This window comes from Salvelinus sp. IW2-2015, linkage group LG18 (genome assembly GCF_002910315.2).
Source record: "Salvelinus sp. IW2-2015 linkage group LG18, ASM291031v2, whole genome shotgun sequence".
Classification (NCBI taxonomy): Eukaryota; Metazoa; Chordata; class Actinopteri; order Salmoniformes; family Salmonidae; genus Salvelinus; species Salvelinus sp. IW2-2015.
The window spans coordinates 68,162,263-68,186,217 of NC_036858.1; the positions used below are offsets into that span (position 1 = coordinate 68,162,263).

The 23,955-nt window shown below is 41.0% G+C and overlaps 3 protein-coding genes and 1 long non-coding RNA gene across 7 annotated transcripts; 2 read left to right on the forward strand and 2 right to left on the reverse strand.

Moving 5' to 3' along the window:
- Nucleotides 1-3: 3 nt before the first annotated feature.
- LOC111978240 (uncharacterized) lies at nt 4-2,891 on the reverse strand. 3 transcript variants are annotated; one of them, XR_002879125.2, is made up of 3 exons: nt 2,438-2,722; nt 317-485; nt 4-209 (listed from the first exon to the last, which is right to left on the reverse strand). It is a non-coding gene; the product is annotated as an uncharacterized lncRNA (long non-coding RNA). The 3 variants fall into 3 exon arrangements; XR_002879127.2 differs by lacking the exon at nt 2,438-2,722 and adding an exon at nt 2,731-2,891 and having other exon boundaries at nt 67-209; XR_002879124.2 differs by lacking the exon at nt 2,438-2,722 and adding an exon at nt 1,483-1,709 and having other exon boundaries at nt 67-209.
- Nucleotides 2,892-3,341: 450 nt separating this feature from the next.
- LOC111978239 (proteasome subunit beta type-1) lies at nt 3,342-5,543 on the forward strand. The gene is made up of 6 exons (XM_024008188.2): nt 3,342-3,564; nt 3,954-4,061; nt 4,380-4,461; nt 4,607-4,736; nt 4,880-4,986; nt 5,231-5,543. Exons 1-6 carry the CDS (start codon nt 3,464-3,466, stop codon nt 5,414-5,416), a joined length of 714 nt encoding a protein of 237 aa, XP_023863956.1. The 5' UTR covers nt 3,342-3,463; the 3' UTR covers nt 5,417-5,543.
- Nucleotides 5,544-10,015: 4,472 nt separating this feature from the next.
- Nucleotides 10,016-19,058, forward strand: tbp (TATA box binding protein). Of its 2 annotated transcripts, none has more exons than XM_024009032.2 (8): nt 10,016-10,596; nt 11,065-11,272; nt 11,381-11,706; nt 11,892-11,979; nt 15,527-15,618; nt 15,705-15,872; nt 16,050-16,144; nt 17,733-19,058. In XM_024009032.2, exons 2-8 carry the CDS (start codon nt 11,222-11,224, stop codon nt 17,810-17,812), a joined length of 900 nt encoding a protein of 299 aa, XP_023864800.1. In that variant the 5' UTR covers nt 10,016-10,596; nt 11,065-11,221; the 3' UTR covers nt 17,813-19,058. The 2 variants fall into 2 exon arrangements, with proteins under 2 accessions (XP_023864800.1, XP_023864801.1); XM_024009033.2 differs by having other exon boundaries at nt 11,161-11,272.
- Nucleotides 18,905-23,011, reverse strand: pdcd2 (programmed cell death 2). The gene is made up of 6 exons (XM_024009031.2): nt 22,629-23,011; nt 20,759-20,998; nt 20,513-20,653; nt 20,246-20,346; nt 19,668-19,781; nt 18,905-19,387 (listed from the first exon to the last, which is right to left on the reverse strand). The coding sequence occupies exons 1-6, from the start codon at nt 22,915-22,917 to the stop codon at nt 19,229-19,231; spliced, it is 1,044 nt and encodes a 347-aa protein (XP_023864799.1). The 5' UTR covers nt 22,918-23,011; the 3' UTR covers nt 18,905-19,228.
- Nucleotides 23,012-23,955: the final 944 nt, after the last annotated feature.

Genomic DNA, 23,955 nt, shown 5'->3' on the forward strand with positions numbered 1-23,955 from the left:
AGTTGCACTGGTTACACCTGGGCCTCTCGCAGTTGCACTGGTTACATCTGGGCCTCTCGCAGTTGCACCTGGGTCTCGCCCACATACTGACTCACATTGTGGAATGTGTTTGGTAAAATCACTCCTATTTACATAGGTCTTGGGGCAGTATGGGCAGTGAAAATGCTTTGCTGCTCTGCACTCCAAATGGCATATGAATATTGTGAACTCTGAAATGGGGGGGGAAAAACAATCAGCATCCAGGACCCAAAGTTCCCCAATTGATAAAAAGCATGGTATCATGTGCTAAACCAGCATTATGAATGGATGAGATTACCTCTATGCAGCACAGCCTTCAATCTGTGAGACTCAATGTGTGCCGACACACTGGCATAGTCTCGGGGCTTGAAAATGGAGGGCTGGCAGAAGGGGCAATGATACAATTGGTACTTCTGGAACTTGGATAAAACAACACGGCCATCAGCTGCTTTCCGCACTGTGATATGCTGTCAAACACAAACGACAAATATACTGAACAAAAATATAAACACAACAATTTCAAAGATTTTACTGAGTTACAGTTCATAGAAGATTTAAATAAATTCATTAGGCCCCAATCTATGGATTTCACATGAATGGGCAGGGGTGCAGCCATGGGTGGGCATAGACCCACCCACTTGGAAGCCAGGCCCAGCTAATCAGAATGAGTTTTTCCCCACAAAAGGGCATTATTACAGACAGAAATACTCCTAGGCAGCCTCCCGAGTGGCGCAGCGGTCTAAAGCACTGCATTGCAGTGCTTAATAAGGCGTCACTACAGACCCGGGTTCGTTCCCAGGCTGTGTTACAACCYGCCATGACCCCCACAGGGCGGTGCAGCATAGTGCAACGAATGGGCCTAAAGCCAATGTTCCCTCAAAAACAATTAGACACTGAGGAAATTTCAGGTCTGCTGAGCGCAAACTTCACAGTTGTGAAAATTCTGTGAGCATATACTCAAAGCCAAAGCTGTAAACACAGTCCAGTTCAAAGTAAATGGCACAGATCCATATATGGCAATGATTTATTTGCATACAGGCTTACTGCAGCTCTGATTGGTTATGCCGCACTAGTATGTGTAGAGTACCAGATGAGTTGTGCGCAATAGAATCCTACTCCGATGACTTCTGCCTAAAACAAAACCTCTTGCATAGTTTGTTTTGTTTTGATATGTTGCACTGAAAGTGGCTAATATTGCGTTGATTCAATAACAATTGCTACAGGAAAGGGAAACGTTGATAGTGTTAACAGGGAAAATTAGAAAGTTGAGTGAAGTTCAATCTCGTGCATCTCTCCATGGGCTGATATTTCTTCTGCGCTCTGCGTGGCAGTCCCGGGGGAGCAGCGAGCGCCTACAGCTAATGTGTTAGCATCAACATCCGGGGAATTGTCTACGCTTATTTTCAAGCTTTAATTGACATGGTAATGGACAACTAGTTTTTGAGAAAAGCTGGAAAAATTTACCTGAACTTTACTTTGTTCTGTGTTACGACTATGGTTGCAAATTCCCTGGTTTTCCCGGAATCCTGGTTGGAGGATTCCTTGAATCAAGAGGGGAATAAGCAGGAAATCCAGAACCTCCAACCAAGATTTTCCCTGAATTTGCAACCCTAGTTGCGACCAGTGCTCGACTTTGGCAGAAGCTCACCGGAGCCAAGTTCCGGCACCTCAAATGTTCTTCTACTTGAACTCCTGCACCGCTTATAGAATATTAGCTCAAAACTATTGTGGAGCTGCTGTATGGGATCAATATCATGCCAAATATATTCACAAATATAAAATCACCAATCCACAAATATAAATCACCTATCCACACGAGAGATATAGGCTTTTGGCACGAAAGCGTCGGCCATCACCGGTGAGTGAGCTGCACATCATTGGGCGAGTCTGAAACTGGAAAGTATTTTTAGGACTATAATTTCCTCCTCATTTTGTAGCCTACAACATATGTCTCCACACACTTAGGCCTAGTCTATTGATGGATTCAACACATGGTCGTTTTCATTGATCTCAGATTTTCAGTTTGTGTCAAAGGAGCCTGTCATTTCAATTATTTACAGTATTAAAAATAATCTGCCAAAGTCTCCAGTCATGTAAAATGACAGAGCATGAAATCCATTTATAAAAGCCACATTTTTCCTGACCCTTAAACACGGCTTTAGGCTACTAAAATGTTCCCCATGTGTGCGACTAAGTGCCTCTACTCTACTGCTCTATGCCACAAAGCAAATGCAATGATATGCATGCAATGCATTATTATGAAGGTGAGAAAAAGTAAGTAATGCGTTCCTGGTACCGCAGAGCTCTCCAGATCACCCCCCTCTCACTTTTTGTTCCGGCACCTCCCGATTAACAAATGAAGCATTGAACCATACATACCAAACGTAACATGTAATACAAATGATTGTTCCAGATTTACGTTTATTATGTTACGTCTTGTCTATGAGATCAGGCTGAATACACAGACTCCCGATGTAGTGTCCCAAAGCTAGGAATAGCCCAAACTCCTTGTCTTGTCCCCAGGGTAACTTACCTAGCTAGCTAAGGTAAAGGCGAGCTAGCTTGGTAGACTGATACGTTATAGTTATACAGCAATAAAAATCTAGTGTATACATCTACGAAAAACGTAGATACCGGTAGCTACACCAAAGGCGCAGCTCAAAGTGAATCGCAAATTTGTTACAAAATGTTAGCCTAAATGCAATGGCTTACCCTCATCTCTGCGGACGAAGACACACTGAAAGACACAACAGGGCTGTATTCATTACGCTTACATTACGTTTACTCCGAAAGGAAAAAGTTTTGCAATGAAAACGAGATTCTATTGGACAAATTCAGGTAGGTCCCTCGCCGTTTCGTTACCGTTTGCTTCCGTTTTGTTCTTAACGGTTTCCGTTGTAAGACGTGATGAATACACCCCAGCCCAAGCAGCAACGCAAAACAGTCTTGTGGCAACACATTTTCCCAATTAGCTGTTCGCTTTCCATACACCCACTTGTAACCGGGATGCCTCCGGTGCGTGAGTAAGGTGCCCCTTTATGTCCTACGGCGAAGTCGGCACAATACAAAGTTACGTAATTAGTAGGAATCTGTATTTTCATATGCTAAAGTGATGTTTTTTTATTTAAAAACTGCTTTATCTGCTTTCCCAATTAAAGTATGTTTGAAAATTGTTTCTGGACATTGTTTCTGCTGATTTGTTGGTAACATTGTTGAGCTGCGCAGATTACTGTTCGATTTGAGAGCGCTCCTCCCTCACCGCTTTTTCGAACTCCCTCCATGACTCCAGCCACTGGGTGGTAGGAAAGACAACTTTTTTTGTTTTGTCGGTTGTTGATGATGATGAAGAAGAAGCATTTCCGTCCGCCATATTGCAGTGATACAGCGAGATTTCCCATTTGTCTCAGCAAGTTGAAGAGTTCGAGTTTCCTCGCTAACTGGCATAATGTTTACTACACAAGTTTATGGAGATAATGGGAAAATGAAGGAGTATCACTATACTGGACCAGTAGAGCACCGATTCTCTCCATATTCCTTCAACGGAGGGTAAGCGTCAATATCCAACTAACAATCGTTTTGGTAGCCCAAATGATAGCAAGCTACATTAACGTTACCTAGCTAACGTTAATGCTGTACATAATTGTGTTCTGCAGAATGGACACTGACTGGAGATAGCGTCTGACTAGTAATGTGTCATGGTGCAAATGGCTAACACTTACTCAATAGATGTTCGTAGTTAAGTAACGTTAGCTAACTACGTGAACAACAATACATGTTGTTTATCTGGTTTCGATTTCAGCTAGCTACAGTAGCTAACGTTAATTAGTTATCTACATTTGTCTGATAACCTTAAATTCAGCTTTGTCAAAACTAACGTCAACTTGTTTGTTAGGGCATCATGTCAACTGACACTTGACATATTTTTGTGTTTCCAGGACTGTGCTTGCTGTTGCAGGTGAAGACTTTGCAATTGTGGCCTCAGACACCCGTTTGAGTGAAGGCTATTCAATCCACAGTCGTGACTCTCCAAAATGTTACAAGTTGTAAGTCAAGTGCACACAACTGTATTTCCAAGGATGACCGAAGGCAAATTGTCAGATGGTGTGGTTTAACCCCATTTACTGCCTCACTATTGCTGTGTTTAGACAGGCAGCTCAATTCTGGTATTTTTTCACAAATTGGTCATTTGACCAATCAGGTCAATCACAGATATTTTTCTGAGCTGAACAAAAAAACAATTAGTCCTGGAGAAATCATAATTAAMCATCCTGTCTATGTTTGTGAACATCATAATAAATTATGTTAAATATTTCACCACTAAGTTACGGTGCTGTTACTAATACATGTTTAATTTCTCACAGAACAAATACAACTGTCATAGGCTGCAGTGGATTCCATGGGGATTGCTTGACTCTTACCAAAATCATTGATGCAAGATTAAAGGTGAGATCATCTTGAGACTGTTTCACTTTCAAAATTGTTAGTTGAGCTGAAAGTTATGGCATATGGCCGTACACAATAAGTTAACATTTGTAAATGTATAATTTTCTAACATCAGCCAATATCTGATGGGGAAATGTATTTTTAGATGTACAAGCACTCAAACAACAAGAGCATGACAAGTGGAGCCATCGCAGCCATGCTGTCAACAATCCTGTACGGTAGAAGATTCTTCCCCTACTACGTTTACAACATCATCGGTGGCTTGGATGAGGAGGGTATGACTCCTGCTCTATTGCTGCTGTTACTATTATCAGATGCTTGGTTCCATATGTGTAAGGTATTCACTGCATGTGTTCTTTTAAGTCTAGTCCACTATTTATGACTCTCTAAACTGAACTGGTTTGTTTTTGCTTTTCAGGTAAAGGAGCTGTTTACAGTTTTGACCCTGTGGGATCCTATCAGAGAGACACATACAAAGCTGGTGGCTCAGCGAGTGCCATGCTGCAACCTCTGCTTGACAACCAGGTAAAGAAACCAAAAAGTGGTATAAGTTGAGCATTGCTATTAGCTTTTGAGGGCTTTGTTCCCCCTCAAAGCACCTCTGTCCAATATGACTTGAATGTTTGTATGCCAAATGTGTATGTAGAATTTAGCAGTGGCAAGGAAACCCTAGACATTCTAGTGACCAAGATATCTTTGGTTCGGGACAAACATCTCTTTGTTTCTGTATTGCCCCTTAGTCTGTCTTTTATTCTTAATTTACAACTAGATTGGATTCAAGAACATGGAGGGTGTGCAGCACCTGCCCCTGAACCAGGAGAAGGCTGTGCAGCTGGTCAAAGATGTCTTCATCTCTGCTGCTGAGAGAGACGTGTACACCGGAGATGCCCTCAGGATCTGCATCGTCACCAAGGAGGGCATCAAAGAAGAGACAGTCCCACTCAGGAAGGACTGAACAACTTATTTCTGCCACCATTTCAAGCTACTGCTTTTGTCTGGATTTTTCATATTTTGGACCCTACTCCTGCTTTTCTCTTTACATTCTGGCTGAAGAATAAAAATGTTCCCTGTAGTTAATTTTCTCCTGTTGTCAGTATCAWTTTTTTTTAAAGAAACATGACATGTTAAATGTATTTGATTACAATGAAGTCTGAAACGTTTTCAAATGTATCAAGAAAATTCTTGCTCAACATACACTACCGGTCAAAAGTTTAGAACACCTACTCATTCTAGGGTCTTTATTTTTATTTTCTACATTGTAGAATAATAGTGAAGACATCAAAACTATGAAATAACACACATGGAAACATGTAGTAACCAAAAGTGTTAAACAAATTAAAATATATTTGAGATTCTTCAAATATTCACATTATGCCTTCATGCCAGCTTTGCGCACACACTTGGCATTCTCAACCAGCAATGCATTACAAATAATGTGTGCCATAAATTCATTTGTGGAGTTTCTTCCCTTAATGTGTTTGAGCAAATCAGTTGTGTTGTGACAAGGTAGGGGTGGTATACAGAAGATAGCCCTATTTGGTAAAAGACCAAATCCATATTATGGCAAGAACAGCTCAAATAAGCAAAGAGAAATGACAGTCTATTACTTTGAGTCAATGTCAGTCAGTACGGATAATTTCAAGAGCTTTGAAAGTTTCTTCAAGTGCAGTCACACTTGGGGCTCCCAAGTGGCGCAAGACGCTGCATCTCAGTGCTAGAGGCGTGACTAGTGAGAAACTGGTTCGAATCCAGACTGTCACAACCAGCTGTGATTGGATGTATCATAGGGTGGTGCACAATTGTCAGAGTTTGGCTGGTATAGGCCATCATTGGAAATAAGAATTTGTCCTTAACGGACTTATTTTTTAAATCAAGTGCTACGATGAAACTGGCTCTCATGAGGACCACCACAGACATGGAAGACCCAGAGTTACCTCTGCTGCAGAGTATAAGTTCATTAGCTACCAGCCTCATAAATTCCAGCCCAAATAAATGCTTCACAGTTTTGGTGGGTGGCCCTCTCTTGGCAGGTTTGTTGTGGTGCCATATTCTTTCCATTTTTTAATAATGGATTTAATGGTGCTCCATGGGATGTTCAAAGTTTCAGATATTTCTTTATAACCAACTCTGATCTGTACTTCTCCACAACTTTGTCCCTGACCTGTTTGGAGCACTCCTTGGTCTTCATCATGCCACTTGCTTAGTGGTGTTGCAGACTCTGGGGCCTTTCTAAACAGGTGTATATATACTGAGATCATGTGACACTTAGATTGCACACAGGTGGACTTTATTTAACTAATTATGTAACTTCTGAAGGTAATTGGTTGTGCCAGATCTTATTTAGGGGCTTCTTAGCAAAGGGGGTGAATATATATGCACGCACCACTTTTCCATTTTTTTTTTTTTCACTTCACCAGTTTGGTGAAGTGAAAAGTTATTTTTTTCATTTCACTTCACCAGTTTGGACTGTTTATGTCCATTACATGAAATCCAAATAAAAATCTATTTAAATTACAGGTTGTAATGCAACAAAATAGGAAAAACGCCAAGGGTGTGAATACTTTTGCAAGGTAAATGCAGCGATATGCCATCCCATCTGATTTGGGCTTAGTGGGACTATAATTTGTTTTTCAACAGGACAATGACCCAACACACCTCCAGGCTGTGCAAGGGGTATTTTACCAAGAAAGAGAGTGATGGAGTGCTGCATCAGGTGACCTGGCCTCCACAATCCCCTGACCTCAACCCAATTGAGATGGTGTGGGATTAGTTGGACTACAGAGTGAAGGAAAAGCAGCCAACAAGTGCTCAGCATATGTGGGAACTCCTTCAAGACTGTAAGGAAAAGCATTCCAGGTGAAGCTGGTTTAGAGAATGCCAAGTGTGCAACGCTGTCATCAAAGCAAAGGTGGCTATTTGAAGAATCTCAAAAATAAAATATATTTTGATTTAACACTTTTTTGGTTACTACATGATTCCATATGTGTTATTATATAGTTTTGTTGTCTTCACTATTATTCTACAATGTAGAAAATAGTAAAAATAAAGAAAAACCCTTGAATGAATAGGTGTTCTAAAACTGACCAGTAGTGTACAGTGGCAAGAAAAAGTACGTGAACCCTTTGGAAATACATGGATTTCTGCATAAATTGGTCATAAAATTTGATCTGAACTTCATCTAGGTCACAACAATAGACAAACACAGTCTCCTTAAACTAATAACACACAAACAATTATACATTTTCATGTCTTTATTGAACACYGTGTGTAAACATTCACAGTGCAGGGTGGGAAAAGTATGTGAACCATTGGATTTGCTGCCTCCTTTGGCAGCAATAACCTCAACTAAACGTTCTCTCTATGYTCAGGAGGAATTTTGGACCATTCCTCTTTACAAAACTGTTTCAGTTCAGCAATATACTTGGGATGTTTGGTGTGAACTGCTCTCGAGGTCATGCCACAGCATCTCAACCGGGTTGAGGTCAGAACTCCGACTAGGCTACTCCCGAAGGTGTATTTTCTTCTGTTGAACCCATTCTGTTGTTGATTTACTTCTGTGTTTTGGCTCAATGTCCTGTTGCATCACCCACCTTCTGTTGAGCTTCAATTGGCGGACAGATAGCCTTACATTCTCCTGCAAAATGTCTTGATAAACTTAGGAATTCATTTTTCCATCGATGATAGCAAGCTGTCCAGGCCCTGAGGCAGCAAAACATTCGCAAACCATGACGCACCCTCCAGCATTACAGTTGGGATGAGGTTTTTATGTTGGTGTGCTGTGCCTTTTTTTCTCCACACATAGTGTTGTGTGTTCCTACCAAACAACTCAATTGTAGTTTCATCTGTCCACAGAATATTTTGCGCTGTGGAACATCCAGGTGAACTTTAGCAAACTTCAGACATGCAGCGATGTTTTTTTTGGACAGCAGTGGCTTCTTCCGTGGTGTCCTCCCATGAACACCATTCTTGTTTAGTGTTTTACGTATCGTAGACTCGTCAACAGAGATGCTGGCATGTTCCAGAGATTTCTGTAAGTCTTTAGCTGACACTAGGATTCTTCTTAACCTCATTGAGCATTCTGCGCTGTGCTCTTGCAGTCATCTTTGCAGGATGGCCACTCCTAGGGAGTGTAGCAACCGTGCTGAACTTTCTCCATTTATAYACAATTTGTCTTACAGTGGACTGATGAACATAAAGGCTTTTAGAGATACTTTTGTAACCCTTTCCAGCTTAATGCAAGTCAAAAATTCTTCATCTTAGGTCTTCTGGGATCTCTTTTGTTCGAGGCATGGTTCACATCAGGCAATGCTTTTTGTGAATAGCAAACAAAAATTTTGTGAGTATTTTGTATTGGGCAATGCAGCTCAATCCAACATCTCCAATCTTGTCTCATTGATTGGACTCCAGGTTAGCTGACTCCTGACTCCAATTAGCTTTTGGAGAAGTCATTGGCTTTGGGGTTCACATACTTTTCCCAACCTACACTGTGAATGTTTAAATGATGTATTCAATATTGACAAGAAAAATACAATAATTCGTGTTTTATTAGTTTAAGCACACTATGTTTGTCTATTGTTGTGACTTAGATGAAGATCAGAACAAATTTGCATTAATGGCGAAATCCAGGTAATTCCAAAGGGTTCACATACTTTTTCTTGCCACTGTATATGCCATCGGTCCAAAGATTGGAAGTGTCTCCTTAGACGAGAATTGGTTAAGGCTTGCAATAATACTTTTAGCCAAATAGGGGTGTTTAGAGATTGAGGTTGGAAAGCCGGAACTGAATCTACTACCACCTGTGCCATAATTGACCAGGGGGCGGTTGTCGATAGCAATGGAATTTAGGTTTACGAGCTTTTTAACCATGCATCTTTCCTTCACCAGCCGAAGTTGTAATGCCGCATTCAGATGCTAGTCGGAACTAGGAAACTGACATTTCAGACTTGCTAACTGGTTGTTATACACGTGCCGCGTTCAATTAATCAGCAAGTTGGTGGAGCATTTGTGAAGCATTTGTCGATACTGATAGGATCGATAGAACAACAATGCTGCTCTCGAATCAGCTTTCTCCATTCAAATCTTACCAATTACCATACCACTAGAATTATTCCACAATACTGAGGACGGATCAGCTCCTAGAAAGATATCACCAATGGCTGCAAATATTGAGTCGGTTTATTCTAACGCTTAACCTAAAATAATGCACTAAATCAAGATCATTGCGTACGTTAGGCTACACATGAAACATTAGCCAACAGAGCCTACAAGTAGCAAAATATAACTCAATTGATTGAGCATGAAACTTGTCAATTTAATGTAAATATGCCTATAACCTACTGTATTTATATTTTATTGCAGTCATCTCGGTTTTAATTTGAAGCATTTTTTATACGTCGCTGGCTTGTATTATTTGTAAAGACATTGGCAACTTTATTTGTAGTCAATTTTGTTCTAAAGTTATCGGCGGGAACAGAGGCTGATTCACCACGTAGAATCACCACGTGATTCTGTTCAGCGAATATCTCATGTGTATAAAGTTACACGGGAGGGCGAAAAATAATCGGCCGATGCGTGTAGCTGTTCTACGAGTGGTCTGAGGCAAGCGTTAGATTACGAGCGTTTTCACGTGCAACGTTAATAATGATGGTTTTGGTATACAGCTCGGAGATTTAACGATGGTCCTATTTCGTGTTGTGTAGTGTCTTTGCTGGCATGCATCCCACTTATTATTTTTTTGCTCCACCAAGATTTACATGCTAAAATCGCCACTGCCCCTATGCAACCAAGGGTAACGCTTCTGACAAAGGCCAGAAACCAGGGATTATCTTTCTYCTGCCACATATGTAAGGGTTGAGGGGAACTGCTGAAACAGGGTTTGAACCAAAGAAAATCACGAAAGAAAATGCATAATGCCAACCCTTTTTTCTTGAACGGCACTTTCTGTTTTGAATTTTGGATAACTTTTGCCTTTGCTCCTGCCAGATAAAATAACCCAAAATGTTATGTGAACTTTGACACCGGAAGTGTTCAAGTAACATACCGGATATAACTGTTTTGAGCCAGTGAGCGCATGAACCAGTGAAAACAGCGGCTAGATTTTTAATGTGACATTTTAAGTGCAGTTTTAGAGACGTGGTGAGTATTTGAAAATGTTGTCATATCTCAACAGCTCACAACTTCACCACTTAGTGTGCAAAACACTTATGACCACATGAGTGTTGACATGGGAGTAGCTAGCTAGCGTAAATACTACGCTAACGTTAGACTGGCCAGCTCTGCCAATCATCAATTCAGGTGCGATTTTTGCACCAAACAAATTTTACTCACACACGCGTTCTGTGAACAACTGCATACATTGTAACATGTGCTAGCTATATTAAGAGGGATTTCGTMCGCCACTACTGCTGTCTGTAGCTAGCTGAAGGTATGCAAAGGCTAAGTTTGTTAACTAGCTAGCTAACGTTAGCGGTCAATAGTTTTTCGCTTGCTACAATGTGGTATAGTTGAGTCATGATCAAGTTTCTTGACAGCAGTGTTACTTGGTATCAATTTCACCGGTCTCAATGATTAGCTAACTTTGTTTTTTTTCTTATATTCTTTCAGGTCAAAATAATCTAGATAAGGGGTTCGCTGCTACGCTCTGTTCCAACACATGACTTTTGTCGACATTTTCAAATACAGAATTGCTCCTAGTCCTAGGTCTCTGAATTTATTTCCTTTGAGACGGTCAACCAACTGTCCCGCTTCATAATTTGAAGACATGGAGCAGAACAACAGTTTGCCTCCTTTCCAGGGTCTTGCCTCCCCTCAGGTAACTAATTAGACTATTAATAAATTTCAGTGAGATGTTTTTGTTGTCAGCACAGCACACAACACAGCTGTTAGCCTAATGGAGGGCTTGTTCTCACATCTTTTAAAGGGGGCAATGACGCCTGGAATGCCCATCTTCAGCCCCATGATGCCCTATGGCAGTGGTCTGACTCCCCAACCTGTGACCAACACCAACAGCCTGTCTCTCCTGGAGGAGCAGCATCGGCAACAACAGCAGCAGCAGGCTTCGACTCAGCAGGGTGGGGTGTCAGGGGGCTCGGGACAGACGCCACAGCTTTATCACTCCCAAACGGTCACCACCACCACACTGCCGGGAAACACCCCTCTCTACACCACTACACCGCTAACCCCCATGACACCCATCACACCTGCCACACCTGCCTCTGAGAGCTCTGGGATTGTCCCACAACTACAGTAAGTGTTCTTGAATAATGTGTTAGTCTCAACCACTATGTAGGTACTGCTATAAAGCTGAAACACAAGAAGCTAAAAGATTAAGGTGAATAGTGATGGTTTGAATTGGATTTTTATAGTGATGTGACCATATCAAAAAGGAGAATCTCCCATCCTGATTGCATGATTTATTTCCTTCCCTCTAGGAATATCGTATCCACTGTGAACTTGGGCTGCAAACTTGACTTAAAAACAATAGCACTCCGAGCTAGAAATGCTGAGTACAATCCAAAGGTAAGCATATTGTTATTATTCATTTGCAAATCAAAATTAATTTGTTGCTTACACAGATTAGCAGATGCTAACCATTTACCGTCATGTGAATTGACCATGGTAGCAATGGAAAGGGAACAGTTTAGAGGTTATGGAAATTTTGGCAACAGTTCATCTGACTCATGACTGAATCTAAACATTACACTGTTGATTTGATGTGCATTTTACATTTACTGTACTATTCGCCGCATTATTTGATAACGAAATCTGAAAATACTCTGGATACATTCAGTAACATAAGACTATTTCTGGAGAATGTGGGGTAAGTGCAACATAAAAAATGACAAGGGTTTGTTTGAGAGGACTAACTGGTGTCCAAGTGGCCACACACCTCTCCAATGTACACAATTCCTAAGTAATCTCAATGTACTTTTATGACTCAAAGAGAGTCATCAACTATAAAGTGCTTTTTTTTTTGCTCTCCTGGCTGTGCCGTTGAGGAACTAGAGCAGTACACTTGTGGTTGTTTTGTTTGGAACACAGCCCTGCATCCCCACCATCACACAATTACTGCTGTTGTTAACGCAATCCAAAAGTCGTCCATTATAAATTGCAATCTGGGTCAGATGGGCATCATTTGAAAACCTGTTCTATTGTCAACATGACTAGCTAAGTTATAATATAGGACACAACAGTGTTAGGCTTTCGCAATTCAAGGAAACGGATCATCATTTTGGTGCGCATAGGGGTCATGAGTGCATTCAGATGTGTGTGCCGTGGTGAATTTTCTTCACAACAGACACTCATTCTGTTCAGAACAACCAAGGGTATGTTGTCATGCCGTCTTGTAACTGTACCTCAAACATGGTGATCATAAACGTTGACACTGTATATGAGTTTTTTTTATATGGAAATGTGAAGTGCACGTTTGGCTTGCTTGGATCAAATTTTATTGGTCACAATACACATGGTTAGAAGATGTTATTGCGAGTGTAGCGAAATGCTTGTGCTTCTATTTTCAACAGTGCAGCAATATCTAAAGTAATATAACAGTTCCACAACAAAAACCTAATACACACACGTCTAAGTGAAAGGAATAACAATGTATAAATATATGTGAGAGCAGCATAAGCTAAGATGCAATAGATAGCATAGAATACAGTATATACATATGATGAGTAATGCAAGATATGTATATATTGATGTATGACATCAAAGGTTTTTATTATAGTTCTCAACATCTCATATTTCAAAATACATTGAGTCCTCTTAATTTACAGCATTTACCTCTCAGACATTTTTTTTTTTGTGCAAAAGTTGCGGGAGGAATGGGGGCAACGTCTTGTCGTGCGAAATGCTCAAGCTCTGAACCCATACAGTGCTGTGAAGCGCAAAGCCAGAGCTCTGACATCATGTATGGCATTTTACTCTACAGCCACCGCATTAGAATTTAGCTGTTTATCAGTGCTCAAATCTTCTGTTTTCAACCCGTATATGGGTACGAGTGATAAGTTAAAGCAGGTGCAGCGAAATGCTTGATTCTAGCTCCAGCAGGGTGTGTCCAACAGTACAATGCTAATAAACCCCCCCGGCCCCCACAAAAAAAGAAACAAGAAATATCAGAAGAAGCAATGTCAGTCCGTAATATAAATATGGGTTGTGTGTGTGGTTAGTATGGACAATATATAAGTAATGGGTATGTACATCAGTAGCCTGYTGGTTAAGAGTGTTGTGCCAGTAACCGAAAGGTTGCTGGTTCAAATCCCAGAGCTGACTAGATGAAAAATCTGTCTGTGCCCTTCAGCAAGGCACTTAACCCTAATTGCTCCTGTAAGTCACTCTGGATAAGTTTGTCTGCTAAATTATTTAAATGTAGTTAGTGCATTCATAAAGTATTCAGACCCCTTCACTTTATCCACATTTTGTTACAGCCTTATTCTAAAATGGGTTATATTCGATTTTTCCCTCATCTACACACAAACGTTTCCGTTTTTTAAGCAAATTTATTACAAATAAAAAAGATACCTTATTTACATAAGTATTTATGAGACTCAAAATTGAGCTCAGGTGCATCCTGTTACCATTGATCATCATTGATGTTTCTCCAATTTGATTGGAGTCCACCTGTGGTAAATTCAATTAATTGGACATGATTTGGAAAGGCACACATCAGTCTATATAAGGTCCCAAAGTTGACCGTGCAAGTCGGAGCAAAAACCAAGCCATGAGGTCGAAGGAATTGTCCGTAGAGCTCAGAGACAGGATTGTGTCTAGGCACAGATCTAGGGAAGGGTACCAAAGAATTAATGCAGCATTGAAGGCCCCCAAGAATGCAGTGTCCTCCATCATTCTTAAATCGAAGAAGTTTGGAACCACCAAGACTCTTCCTGGAGCTGGCTGCCTGGGCAAACTGAGCAATCAGGGGAGAAGGACCTGGACCTTGGTCAGGGAGGTGACAAAGAACTCAATGGTCACTATGACAGAACTCCAGAGTTCCTCTGTGGAGAAGGGAAAACCTTCCAGAACGACAACCATATCTGCAGGCCTTTGGTGAAGAGAAGCAACTCCTCAGTAAAAGGCACATGATAGCCCCGGAGTTTGCCAAAAAGGCACCTAAAGGACTCTGACAAGATTCTCTGGTCTGATGAAACCGTGATTAAACTTTGGCCTGAATGCCAAGCGTCAAGTCTGGAGGAAACCAGACACCGCTCATCACCTGGCCAATAGCATCTCTACGGTAAAGCATGGTGGTGGCAGCATCATGCTGTGGGGATGATTTTCAGGGACTGGGAGACTAATCGGGATCAAAGGAAAGATGAACGGAGCAAAGTACAGAGGTCCTTGATGAAAACCTCAGACTGGGGTGAAGGTTCATCTTCCAGCAGGACAACGACCCTAAGCACACAGCCAAGACGATGCAGGAGTGGCTTCGGGACAAGTCCCTGAATGTCCTTGAGTGGCACAGCCAGAGCCCGGACTTGAACCCGATCTAACATSTTCGGAGAGACCTGAAAATAGCTGTGCAGCGACGCTTCCCATCGATCCTGACGAGCTTGAGGATCTACAATGAAGAATGGGAGAAACTCCCCAAATASAGGTGCCCCAAGCTTGTTGTGTCACCCTAGAAAACTCGAGGCTGTAAACGCTGCCAAAGGTGCTTCAACAAAGTACTGAGGAAAAGGCCTGAATACTTATGTAAATGTGATTTCAGTTTTTTTCTTCATATTTGGAAACATTTCTAAAAAGCAGTTTTTGCTTTGTCAATATGGGGTATTGTGTGTAGATTAAGAGACAATTTAATCAATGTTACGTTACAGCCTTATTCTAAAAATGTGGGAAAGGGAATTCGCAAAGTATTCAGACCCATGTCAAGAATACACAGCTCATCCTATATAATAACTAGTGCTGTACATACCTTTTCCAAATCATTGTCAGGGCCCAGGGAAAGGTGAAATGGGACCAAGCTAAAATGCTAACTAGAGTGGGCCTGAAAGGCATGTTGCTTCTGGTCTGAGAATGTCCCACCAAGACACTGTTCTATTGAAAAATTCACAACTTTGTCTTACAGCGATTTGCTGCTGTTATCATGAGAATACGAGAGCCAAGAACAACTGCACTTATCTTCAGCTCTGGGAAAATGGTGTGCACAGGAGCCAAAAGGTTAGTATCTTCTTTCAACAAAGAAAAAACACAAAATGTATGAGAACATCTATTTAAAGGCCTCATGCTCCCTCTTCCCCCTCTAGCGAAGAGCAGTCCCGCCTAGCGGCCAGGAAATATGCCAGAGTCGTGCAGAAGTTGGGCTTCCCAGCCAAATTCCTTGATTTCAAGATACAGAACATGGTGGGCAGCTGTGATGTCAAATTCCCCATTCGGTTAGAGGGACTTGTACTAACTCACCAGCAGTTCAGCAGGTTTGTAAAATTCACTACTGCAATACTAAAGTCTATAATATCTGAGGAGATGCATTGTCATACTTGGAATTCTGTCATTTTGTTCATTATTTATAATACTGCGATTGGTATTCCTAAAGTGATTTAGTACTGAGAGCAAATATCAGAACTAGGCCTAATCGTTTTCTTGTTTTTCAGTTATGAACCGGAGTTATTCCCTGGGCTAATCTATAGAATGATCAAACCCAGAATTGTCCTGTTGATATTCGTTTCAGGGAAAGTTGTATTAACAGGTGAGTTTTTCTCCTAATGACATACAGTGCCTTGCAAAAGTATTCACCCCCTTGGCGTTTGTCTTTATCTTGTTGCATTACAAACTGTAATTTAAATAGATTTGGATTTCATGTAATGGACAAACAGTCAATTGGTGAAGTGCAACGAAAAAACGAAGGGGGGAAAAAAAAAAAATATATATATATATATATATATGGAAAAGTGGTGCGTGCATATGTATTCACCCCCTTTGCTATGAAGCCCCTAAATAAGAAATGGGGTAACCAATTACCTTCAGAAGTCACATAATAAGTTCGATTGCACACAGGTGGACTTTATTTAAGTGTCACATGATCTCTGTTCTGAAAGGCCCCAGAGTCTGCAACACCACTAAGCAAGGGGCAGTATGAAGACCAAGGAGCTCTCCAAACCAGTCAGGGACAAAGTTGTGGAGAAGTACAGTTCAGAGTTGGTTATAAAAAAATATCTGAAACTTTGAACATCCCATGGAGCACCATTAAATCCATTATTAAAAAATGGAAAGAATATGGCACAACAAACCTGCCAAGAGAGGGCCGCCCACCAAAACTCACGGACCAGGCAAGGAGGGCATTAATCAGAGGCAACAAAGATAACCATGCAGGAGCTGCAAAACTCCACAGTGTAGATTGGAGTTGGAGTATCTGTCCATTGGACCACTTTAAGCCATACACTCCACAGAGCTGGGCTTTACAGAAGAGTGTCCAGAAAAAAAGCCATTGGTGTTTGCTAAAAGGCATGTGGGAGACTCCCGAAACATATGGAAGAAGGTACTCTGGTCAGATGAGACTAAAATTTAGCTTTTTGGCCATCAAGGAAAACACTATGTCTGGCGCAAACCTAACACCTCATCACCCCGAGAATACCATCCCCACAGTGAAGCATGGTGGTGGGGATGTTTTTCATCGGCAGGGACTGGGAAACTTTTCAGAATTGAAGGATGGCGCTAAATACAGGGACATTCTTGAGGGAAACCTGTTTCAGTCTTCCAGAGATTTGAGACTGGGATCGAGGTTCACCTTCCATGCAGGACAATGACCCTAAGCATACTGCTAAAGCAACACTTGAGTGGGTTAAGGGGAAACATTTAAATGTCTTGGAATGGCCTAGTCAACACCCAGACCTCAATCCAATTGAGAACCCATCCAACTTGAAGGAGCTCGAGCAGTTTTGCCTTGAAGAATGGGCAAAAATCCCATTGGCTAGATGTGCCAAGCTTATAGAGACATACCCCAAGAGACTTGCAGCTGGAATTGCTGCAGAAGGTGGCTCTACAAAGTATTGACTTTGGGGGGGTGAATAGTTATGCACATAAGTTCTGTTTTTTTCTTATTTCTTGTTTCATATTTCAAAATATTTTGCATCTTCAAAGTGGTAGGCATGTTGTGTAAATCAAATGATACAAACCCCCAAAAAATTCATTTTAATTCCAGGTTGTAAGGCAACAAAATAGGAAAAATGCCAAGGGGGTGAATACTTTAGGAAGCCACTGTAGAAAAAGGGAATTTGTTGTCCTTAATTTGTCAAATGTAACTTGTGTATTTTACTATTGTTGCTGCTTATTTCAAGGTGCAAAGGTGAGAGGAGAAATTTATGAAGCATTTGAAAACATCTACCCCATCTTGAAAGGATTCAGGAAGACGACGTAAATATTTGTCTGACATTATTTTTTAAATTTGTTTTAATAGTCACAGGGACACTTGTCCTATGTTGTGACCCGTTACTTTGGGACTCTGATTGGACCTGTACAGTTTAATCAACAAATCAGGGACCCCTCCTATTCACCTTAAAGGGATACTTCTGAGATTTTGGCAATGAGGCCTTTTTATCTACTTAGTCAGATGAACTCGTGGATACCATTTTTATGTCTGTTTCCAGTATGAAGGAAGTTAAAGGTAGTTTTGTGAGTTAATGCTAGACTTCCAGTCACTGCGCTAATGCTAGTTAGCATTGGSTCGCGAAACTACCTCTAACTTCCTTCATGCTGGACACACATGGTATTCACGAGTAGATCTGAATCTGGGGGAGTAGATAAAGGTGATACTAGGAGAAATGCTGTATTTTAGCAGTTTTATTTATTTTTAAGTGACTCTTGCTTGTTATTAAATGAGGCAGTCTTGGCTGGCTCTTTTAATTTTTCTAAAGTAGGTTTTATTGTTAACCTACAGTTTCTGTGCGTCTTTGTCCACACATTCCCTATAGACATTAAGATTCTTTAAATGGTGTTTAGTCTTTTTCATTGTTGTATGAAGAATCTCACTTGGGATTGTATCGCAGCAAGGCTTAACTACCCAATTTGTCATTATTTGAACATTGTTTGGATGACTGGTACTGAAGGCAAGAAAATGGAACATTAATCATGCAACCTTAGTCTGCATCTTAGGAATGTTAGTCATATCTGTATGTACCTCATGTCTTATTTCTCATTCAGTTTTTGGTCATGACTGAAGAACCCTCATGTTTTAATGCTATAATGGACTAACTAGCCTAATTCACACACTGTATTTTTGGTCTACCATGAAAGCCCTGTCAGTAATTTGTTCTAGTTTTAAATGTTATTTTGCTACCTTGTGCAGTTAAATGTTTCCTTACCAATTGATCTCCCTCCTTTAGTTTAAAAAGCTTTGTCTTCAGGGTATGGCAAGATTTACAACAATCCAGGGAATGACTGTACATGGATTTGAGATGGCATGACCAGTTTAATGAATGGACTCAATGTCACATGACATTAACATGCTAAGTGTGTTTTAATTTGAGCTTTAATGCTTAAAAAATGACATTGCATTACAGAAATGTTTTTAAACCTGTTGAAGCTATGCAAACTGTTAGTCCTATGGCAAAACAAATGACATGTCTTTTGCTTATGGTGATAAAGTAAGAATGTAACAACCTGAAGTCATATTCCTCAAAATGTATGYGTGATTGGAAATGGAACAGATTGTGGCTGTTTATGCATAGTGGCTATTTCCTTTCCTAGAGAAACTGAGATGAAAGTATGACAGTATAACTATGCAAAAACCCCACAAAATATTTTCTTAACTAGGTACATTTGGATTTTAATACAATTATTTCTGTTCTGTGAAATCTTGTTTCCAGATGAATTCAGAAGAGTACTTGTTGCCTTTGTCACAGCTGTCAGCACATGTGTAGACAGCCAAGGTTCCCCAGTCTATACTGGCATCAGGGCTGTCCACTTTCAGATCATTCAGTAGCTGGGGCATGACCTGTTGCGATGCAAAACACTATCAGCACATTGTCATTTATAAACAGCAAGCCTTAGACGTTGAAACATTAAGGTCTGGTTTTCCGGACCCAGATTAAGTTCTGTCCTGGATCAAAGATCTCCACTGAAAGTGTGGTTTAGTCCAGGATTAGGCTTAATATGGGGTGTATTCATTAGTCGCAGACCGCTGCAAAACATTTACTCTAGGATCTAAACAAAGAAATTGAGGGACCTACCTGAATTTGTTTAATAGAAACTGTTTCTGTTTCTGTTGCAAATACCTGYAATTCAAAGATACGCCTGGAACCACAGGAACAATGCGGGATGCACTTCTCCACAGGAACATGTTCAGACGAAACCCAAAGAGGAGAGCCATCTCTGAAATATCGCAAAACCTACAATAATAACACAATATTATGGTCTTCAGTAATCTAGGGAAACCCAGAACTAAAATCGTGTGTAATTGCATCAGGTGCTCGATTAAGTTCTGGGGGACATGTATGAAAATATACTAATAAGTCTCCACCCGGCTACATGGAAACTCTCAGCCAGAGCATTCGCCGAATGTCACCTCCCCTTATGAAATTCGAAAGATGTGAACACTTGCGAAATCGTGATTTGTCCAAATGATCAGTGACAGAAAAAAATATGAGCACAGGAACCAAGTTCCTGTTAAGTCTTTGCATCCCAGTCTTGACAGAAGCTACGATACCATCCTAAATGATGTGCGTCTGTCCACGAGCGATTTGTTAAGAGTAAAAATAAAAATTTCAGAGTAATCTACACGATGGCCAAATATATATTTGAGTAATTCTGATGCTCTTCATGTCTGAGGATTCTGCCTGAAGAGTTATGTTACCTGATGTGGCTCTGATGCAATCCTCCGTTTAAACTTTTGGAACACTTTGCCATCTTCGGTTTCATGCATGGCCATGTTTTCAAGTTCTGCCTCTGCCAAATCTGTGGAATAGAAAGCATGCTTTTCTACAACAGAAATTGTAATCATGTATAGACTCCTATTTAGGCTGGGTCCAATGCCAACATTTTCTCCCATCCTTCTCCTTTTGGTGTCTTAATGGATCTGAAAAGACTAGGCATGTAAATGCAATGCAGTCTAACTTCTTACCGTCAACTAAGGAGGAGCATTCCACATTATTCTGTTCATCCCCCACCAGTTGACTAGACTCTTCTTTCTGATGTTCCTCAGGCTCTGTGACCAATTCCAACTCGGGGAACAGGAATGGGGAAGGCACTGCACTGGACGGCACTAAACATGTATTGAAAGTTGAATGTTTATCTTTCAGGCGGCAAGAAAACACAATTTCATCATTATTACAAATAGAATGACAGTTTATGGTAGCAGTATAATTACCTTGTTTGCAACACTCTTTCTTGTGACAGTGTTTCCAGTCTATGGTCTGGTGTTCTTTGCTGCAGTAGGACACTGCATGGCATTTAGAGCAAACTTTTTGACCAGGACAGCCACATAGCTTGCATAGTTTAACCCCTGAACCGTGGACACAGGGGTCACGCTCAGTCCAATTGGGGTCTTCATCAGATGGAGGATCGTAGGGATAAAAGTCGTTTCTCCTTGGCAACTGGCTACGAAATACTGGAAAAGAGTAATCTCAATGTCAGCTTGAGCAGAATAAAAGCAGAGGAACATAATTKGTTTCAAGTTTTATTAGTCGTATGTACAGGATAAACATGGTATACACCGTCTAACGAAACGCTTGCAGGTTCCTTAAACAATGCAACAAGAAATAAAAATATGAACATAAAGTAAATGTCTCAATAGAATAAACATTTTAGCATAAGTATAATACAGGAAGGGACCATTTTTAGTCCAATATTAATGTGTATTGGGGGATAAGTGTTTAAATTGTGCAGTATTAGCAATAGTAAATAAGAGTTTGCTAGCAGCCATTGTGGTGTGTGTAATAAGGTGCAGAGAGTCAGAGCAGGTGGTCAGTCCAGTTCAAGTGTTCAGCAGTCTCTGCTCTAATGGCTTGTAGATACTAACAGACTCAGAGACAGTTTCTATCAGACCTCATTCTACAATACTGTAAGGGAATGAACAGCTCATGGCTGAGGTGTGTGGGGTCCTTGATGATGCTGTGGGACTTCCTCAGMCATTGTTTCAAGTAGATGTCCTCGATGGGTGGGAACACGGCCCCAGTGATGTACTGGGCCGTCTTCACCACCTGCTGGAAGGCCTTGCTGTCGCGGACAGAGCAATTCCCTGTCCCAGGCTGTGATGTAACCGGTCAGGACGCTCTCGATGGTGCAGCAGTATTTGGAGAGGATCCGGGGTGGCATGCCAAATTTCATCAGCCGCCTTCGGAAATATTGACACGGGTTGTGGTGTTGGTCCATGTCAAGTCCTTGGTGATGTGGACGCCAAGGAACTTAAAATTGCTGACTCTACTGCAGTCCTGTTGATGTGGATCGGGGCTTATTCCTGCCTCTGATTAATATAATCATTAATGTTGCACATCATAACAACACTCAAGGCTCAGCTGGACAAGGAGAGCTCACTATGAATCCCAGCAGCTTTTTGCAACTACCAAACAGCTTCCTCTTGCCAAGGAATGGACATGGACCTTTGGTAGTGTCAAAGATTTGTATAACTAACCTAAGACTAAAGCCTGGTATTGTAAAAGGGAGCAAATTAGTCAGAGGGGGCAGAGCTAGCGAGATCCTATTGGTGCGTTGTAGCATGTATTTCCATTTTTCTGTTAGGGAACGCCTACTCTGAAGTGCACGTGTGAAATAACTCAATTTGCCGTTGCACTACTTCTAAACCACTTTTTTTTTTACTTTGGTAAAATCTACAAAACTTAGTCCACTCTGTTTGATTATAGTTTTGAGAACAGAAAACGTCAAACGTTTCATCAATGAGTAAATTGCCATTATGTCGGGCAAAATCCATCTGGCTCCATCTTCCACTGCCGACCACTGGGCTTCCTCTCACCATATTTGGTAGTGAGTGGAAACGCCAACCGGATGCTTCACACTTATCCAATCGGTGAAATATCTGGCTCATTGTTTCATCTTGTGGTAATGTGCTTGCCCTCTAACAGGTTTGCAAATTCAAACCCCACTCCCAACTGTTGCACCGCAGTAGCTAACGTTACACTGGTGGGAGCGGTGGATAATCCCAGCCTCTCCTTCCCTGACCATGTGACTATAGGTGTGATGTTGATAGAAATGCAATAGCTAGTTTGCTAACTGCTATTTACCTTTCAGACAACGGCTGTCGTTTCGTGAATAGCAGTCTGGTGTCTTGCAGCAGAATACAAAAAGAGTTCGGTGAAAACTTCTATCCTGTCCAGTTATTGGAGCGTAAACTTGCATGAGAAATGCGGTAGGAAGTTGGCATTTCCCACATGCTAACTCAGGAAGACCTGGGATGTCCAACTGACTCAACCATGCAGGTTTGCCTCCAACTTTGCTGGGGAACTGATAACTCTGTAGTTGCCAGTGTTCAGCCTCCTCCAAAAAGCCAAGAGCAACCCCTGTTTGTGCCATAGTGTTGATTTGATCGTATTCCTTCAATCGCTGGCTAGCTGTCTGTCAACAAATTCCAACGTGCGTCACTGTTGTAACTTTAAAATATGTCCGGAGTGGAACAATACTTTTAGGAGGCAAACGTTCCTTGTAATTCGCGCTCCTGCCATATCGCCTATTTGCAATTAAAACACTTTAGAGAGGGAACAGTGTGATGACCTTATTATAGTTGAAGAGATCAATAGAATAAATGAACAACTTAAAACTGATGGACTGATGGTATATCTGCTGAGTTTTACAAACGTTTTATCAACAGTTAGCCCCATTTCTGTTGGAGGTCTTTTCTGAAAGCATTGCAAATAATGCTCTCCCTCCCAGTTTGACTCAAGGTCTGATTACATTAATACCTAAACCCAATACATATTTGCTTCTCGATAATTGGCGTCCAATCTGTCTGCTCAATTACGACTACAAAATATTAGCCTCTTGCAAAATGAATGAAGGCAGTATTGTGCTCAATTATAGAACATACCCAATCTGGCTTCATGAGGAATAGACATATATCTAACAATATCTGACTGGTGTTAGACCTTATTAACTATTCTGATCTAAACTTCCAAGATAGCTTTATTGTATTCTTAAACTTTTATAAAGCCTTGGAAGTGGAATTTGAGTTTATATTTCTCTCCCTTGAGACATTTGGTTTTGGGGAATTATTTTGTAGTACTATTAAAATTCTTTATATGAATGGAACCAGGTCCGTTCAATTAAAGCATGGCACTTCTCCTAGATTTGATTTGAAAAGAGGAATTAGGCAAGGATGCCCAATTTCGATTTACCTCTTCCTGCTTCAAGCCCAACTTRTTACAAGTTTTTAAAAATCCAGCGATATAAAAGGGATCTCTATTGTTGACAGATATTATCATGTCAGCTTGCAGATGACACCACCCTCTTTTTGAAAGATACCAGGGATTGAGAGTCCCATAGAGCGGCGCACAATTGGCCCAGCGTCGTCCGGGTTAGGGGAGGGTTTGCCCGGTGTAGGCTGTCAATGTACAT

Excerpts from the sequence above, each read along its gene's own strand:
- LOC111978239 (XM_024008188.2), top strand. The coding sequence starts at position 3,464 with ATGTTTACTACACAAGTTTATGGAGATAATGGGAAAATGAAGGAGTAT. Across the intron at positions 4,462-4,606 it reads TCATTGATGCAAGATTAAAG|ATGTACAAGCACTCAAACAA; the intron begins GTGAGATCATCT and ends ATGTATTTTTAG. Across the intron at positions 4,737-4,879 it reads CGGTGGCTTGGATGAGGAGG|GTAAAGGAGCTGTTTACAGT; the intron begins GTATGACTCCTG and ends TTTGCTTTTCAG.
- tbp (XM_024009032.2), top strand. The coding sequence starts at position 11,222 with ATGGAGCAGAACAACAGTTTGCCTCCTTTCCAGGGTCTTGCCTCCCCT. Across the intron at positions 11,707-11,891 it reads GGGATTGTCCCACAACTACA|GAATATCGTATCCACTGTGA; the intron begins GTAAGTGTTCTT and ends CCTTCCCTCTAG. Across the intron at positions 15,873-16,049 it reads ACTCACCAGCAGTTCAGCAG|TTATGAACCGGAGTTATTCC; the intron begins GTTTGTAAAATT and ends CTTGTTTTTCAG.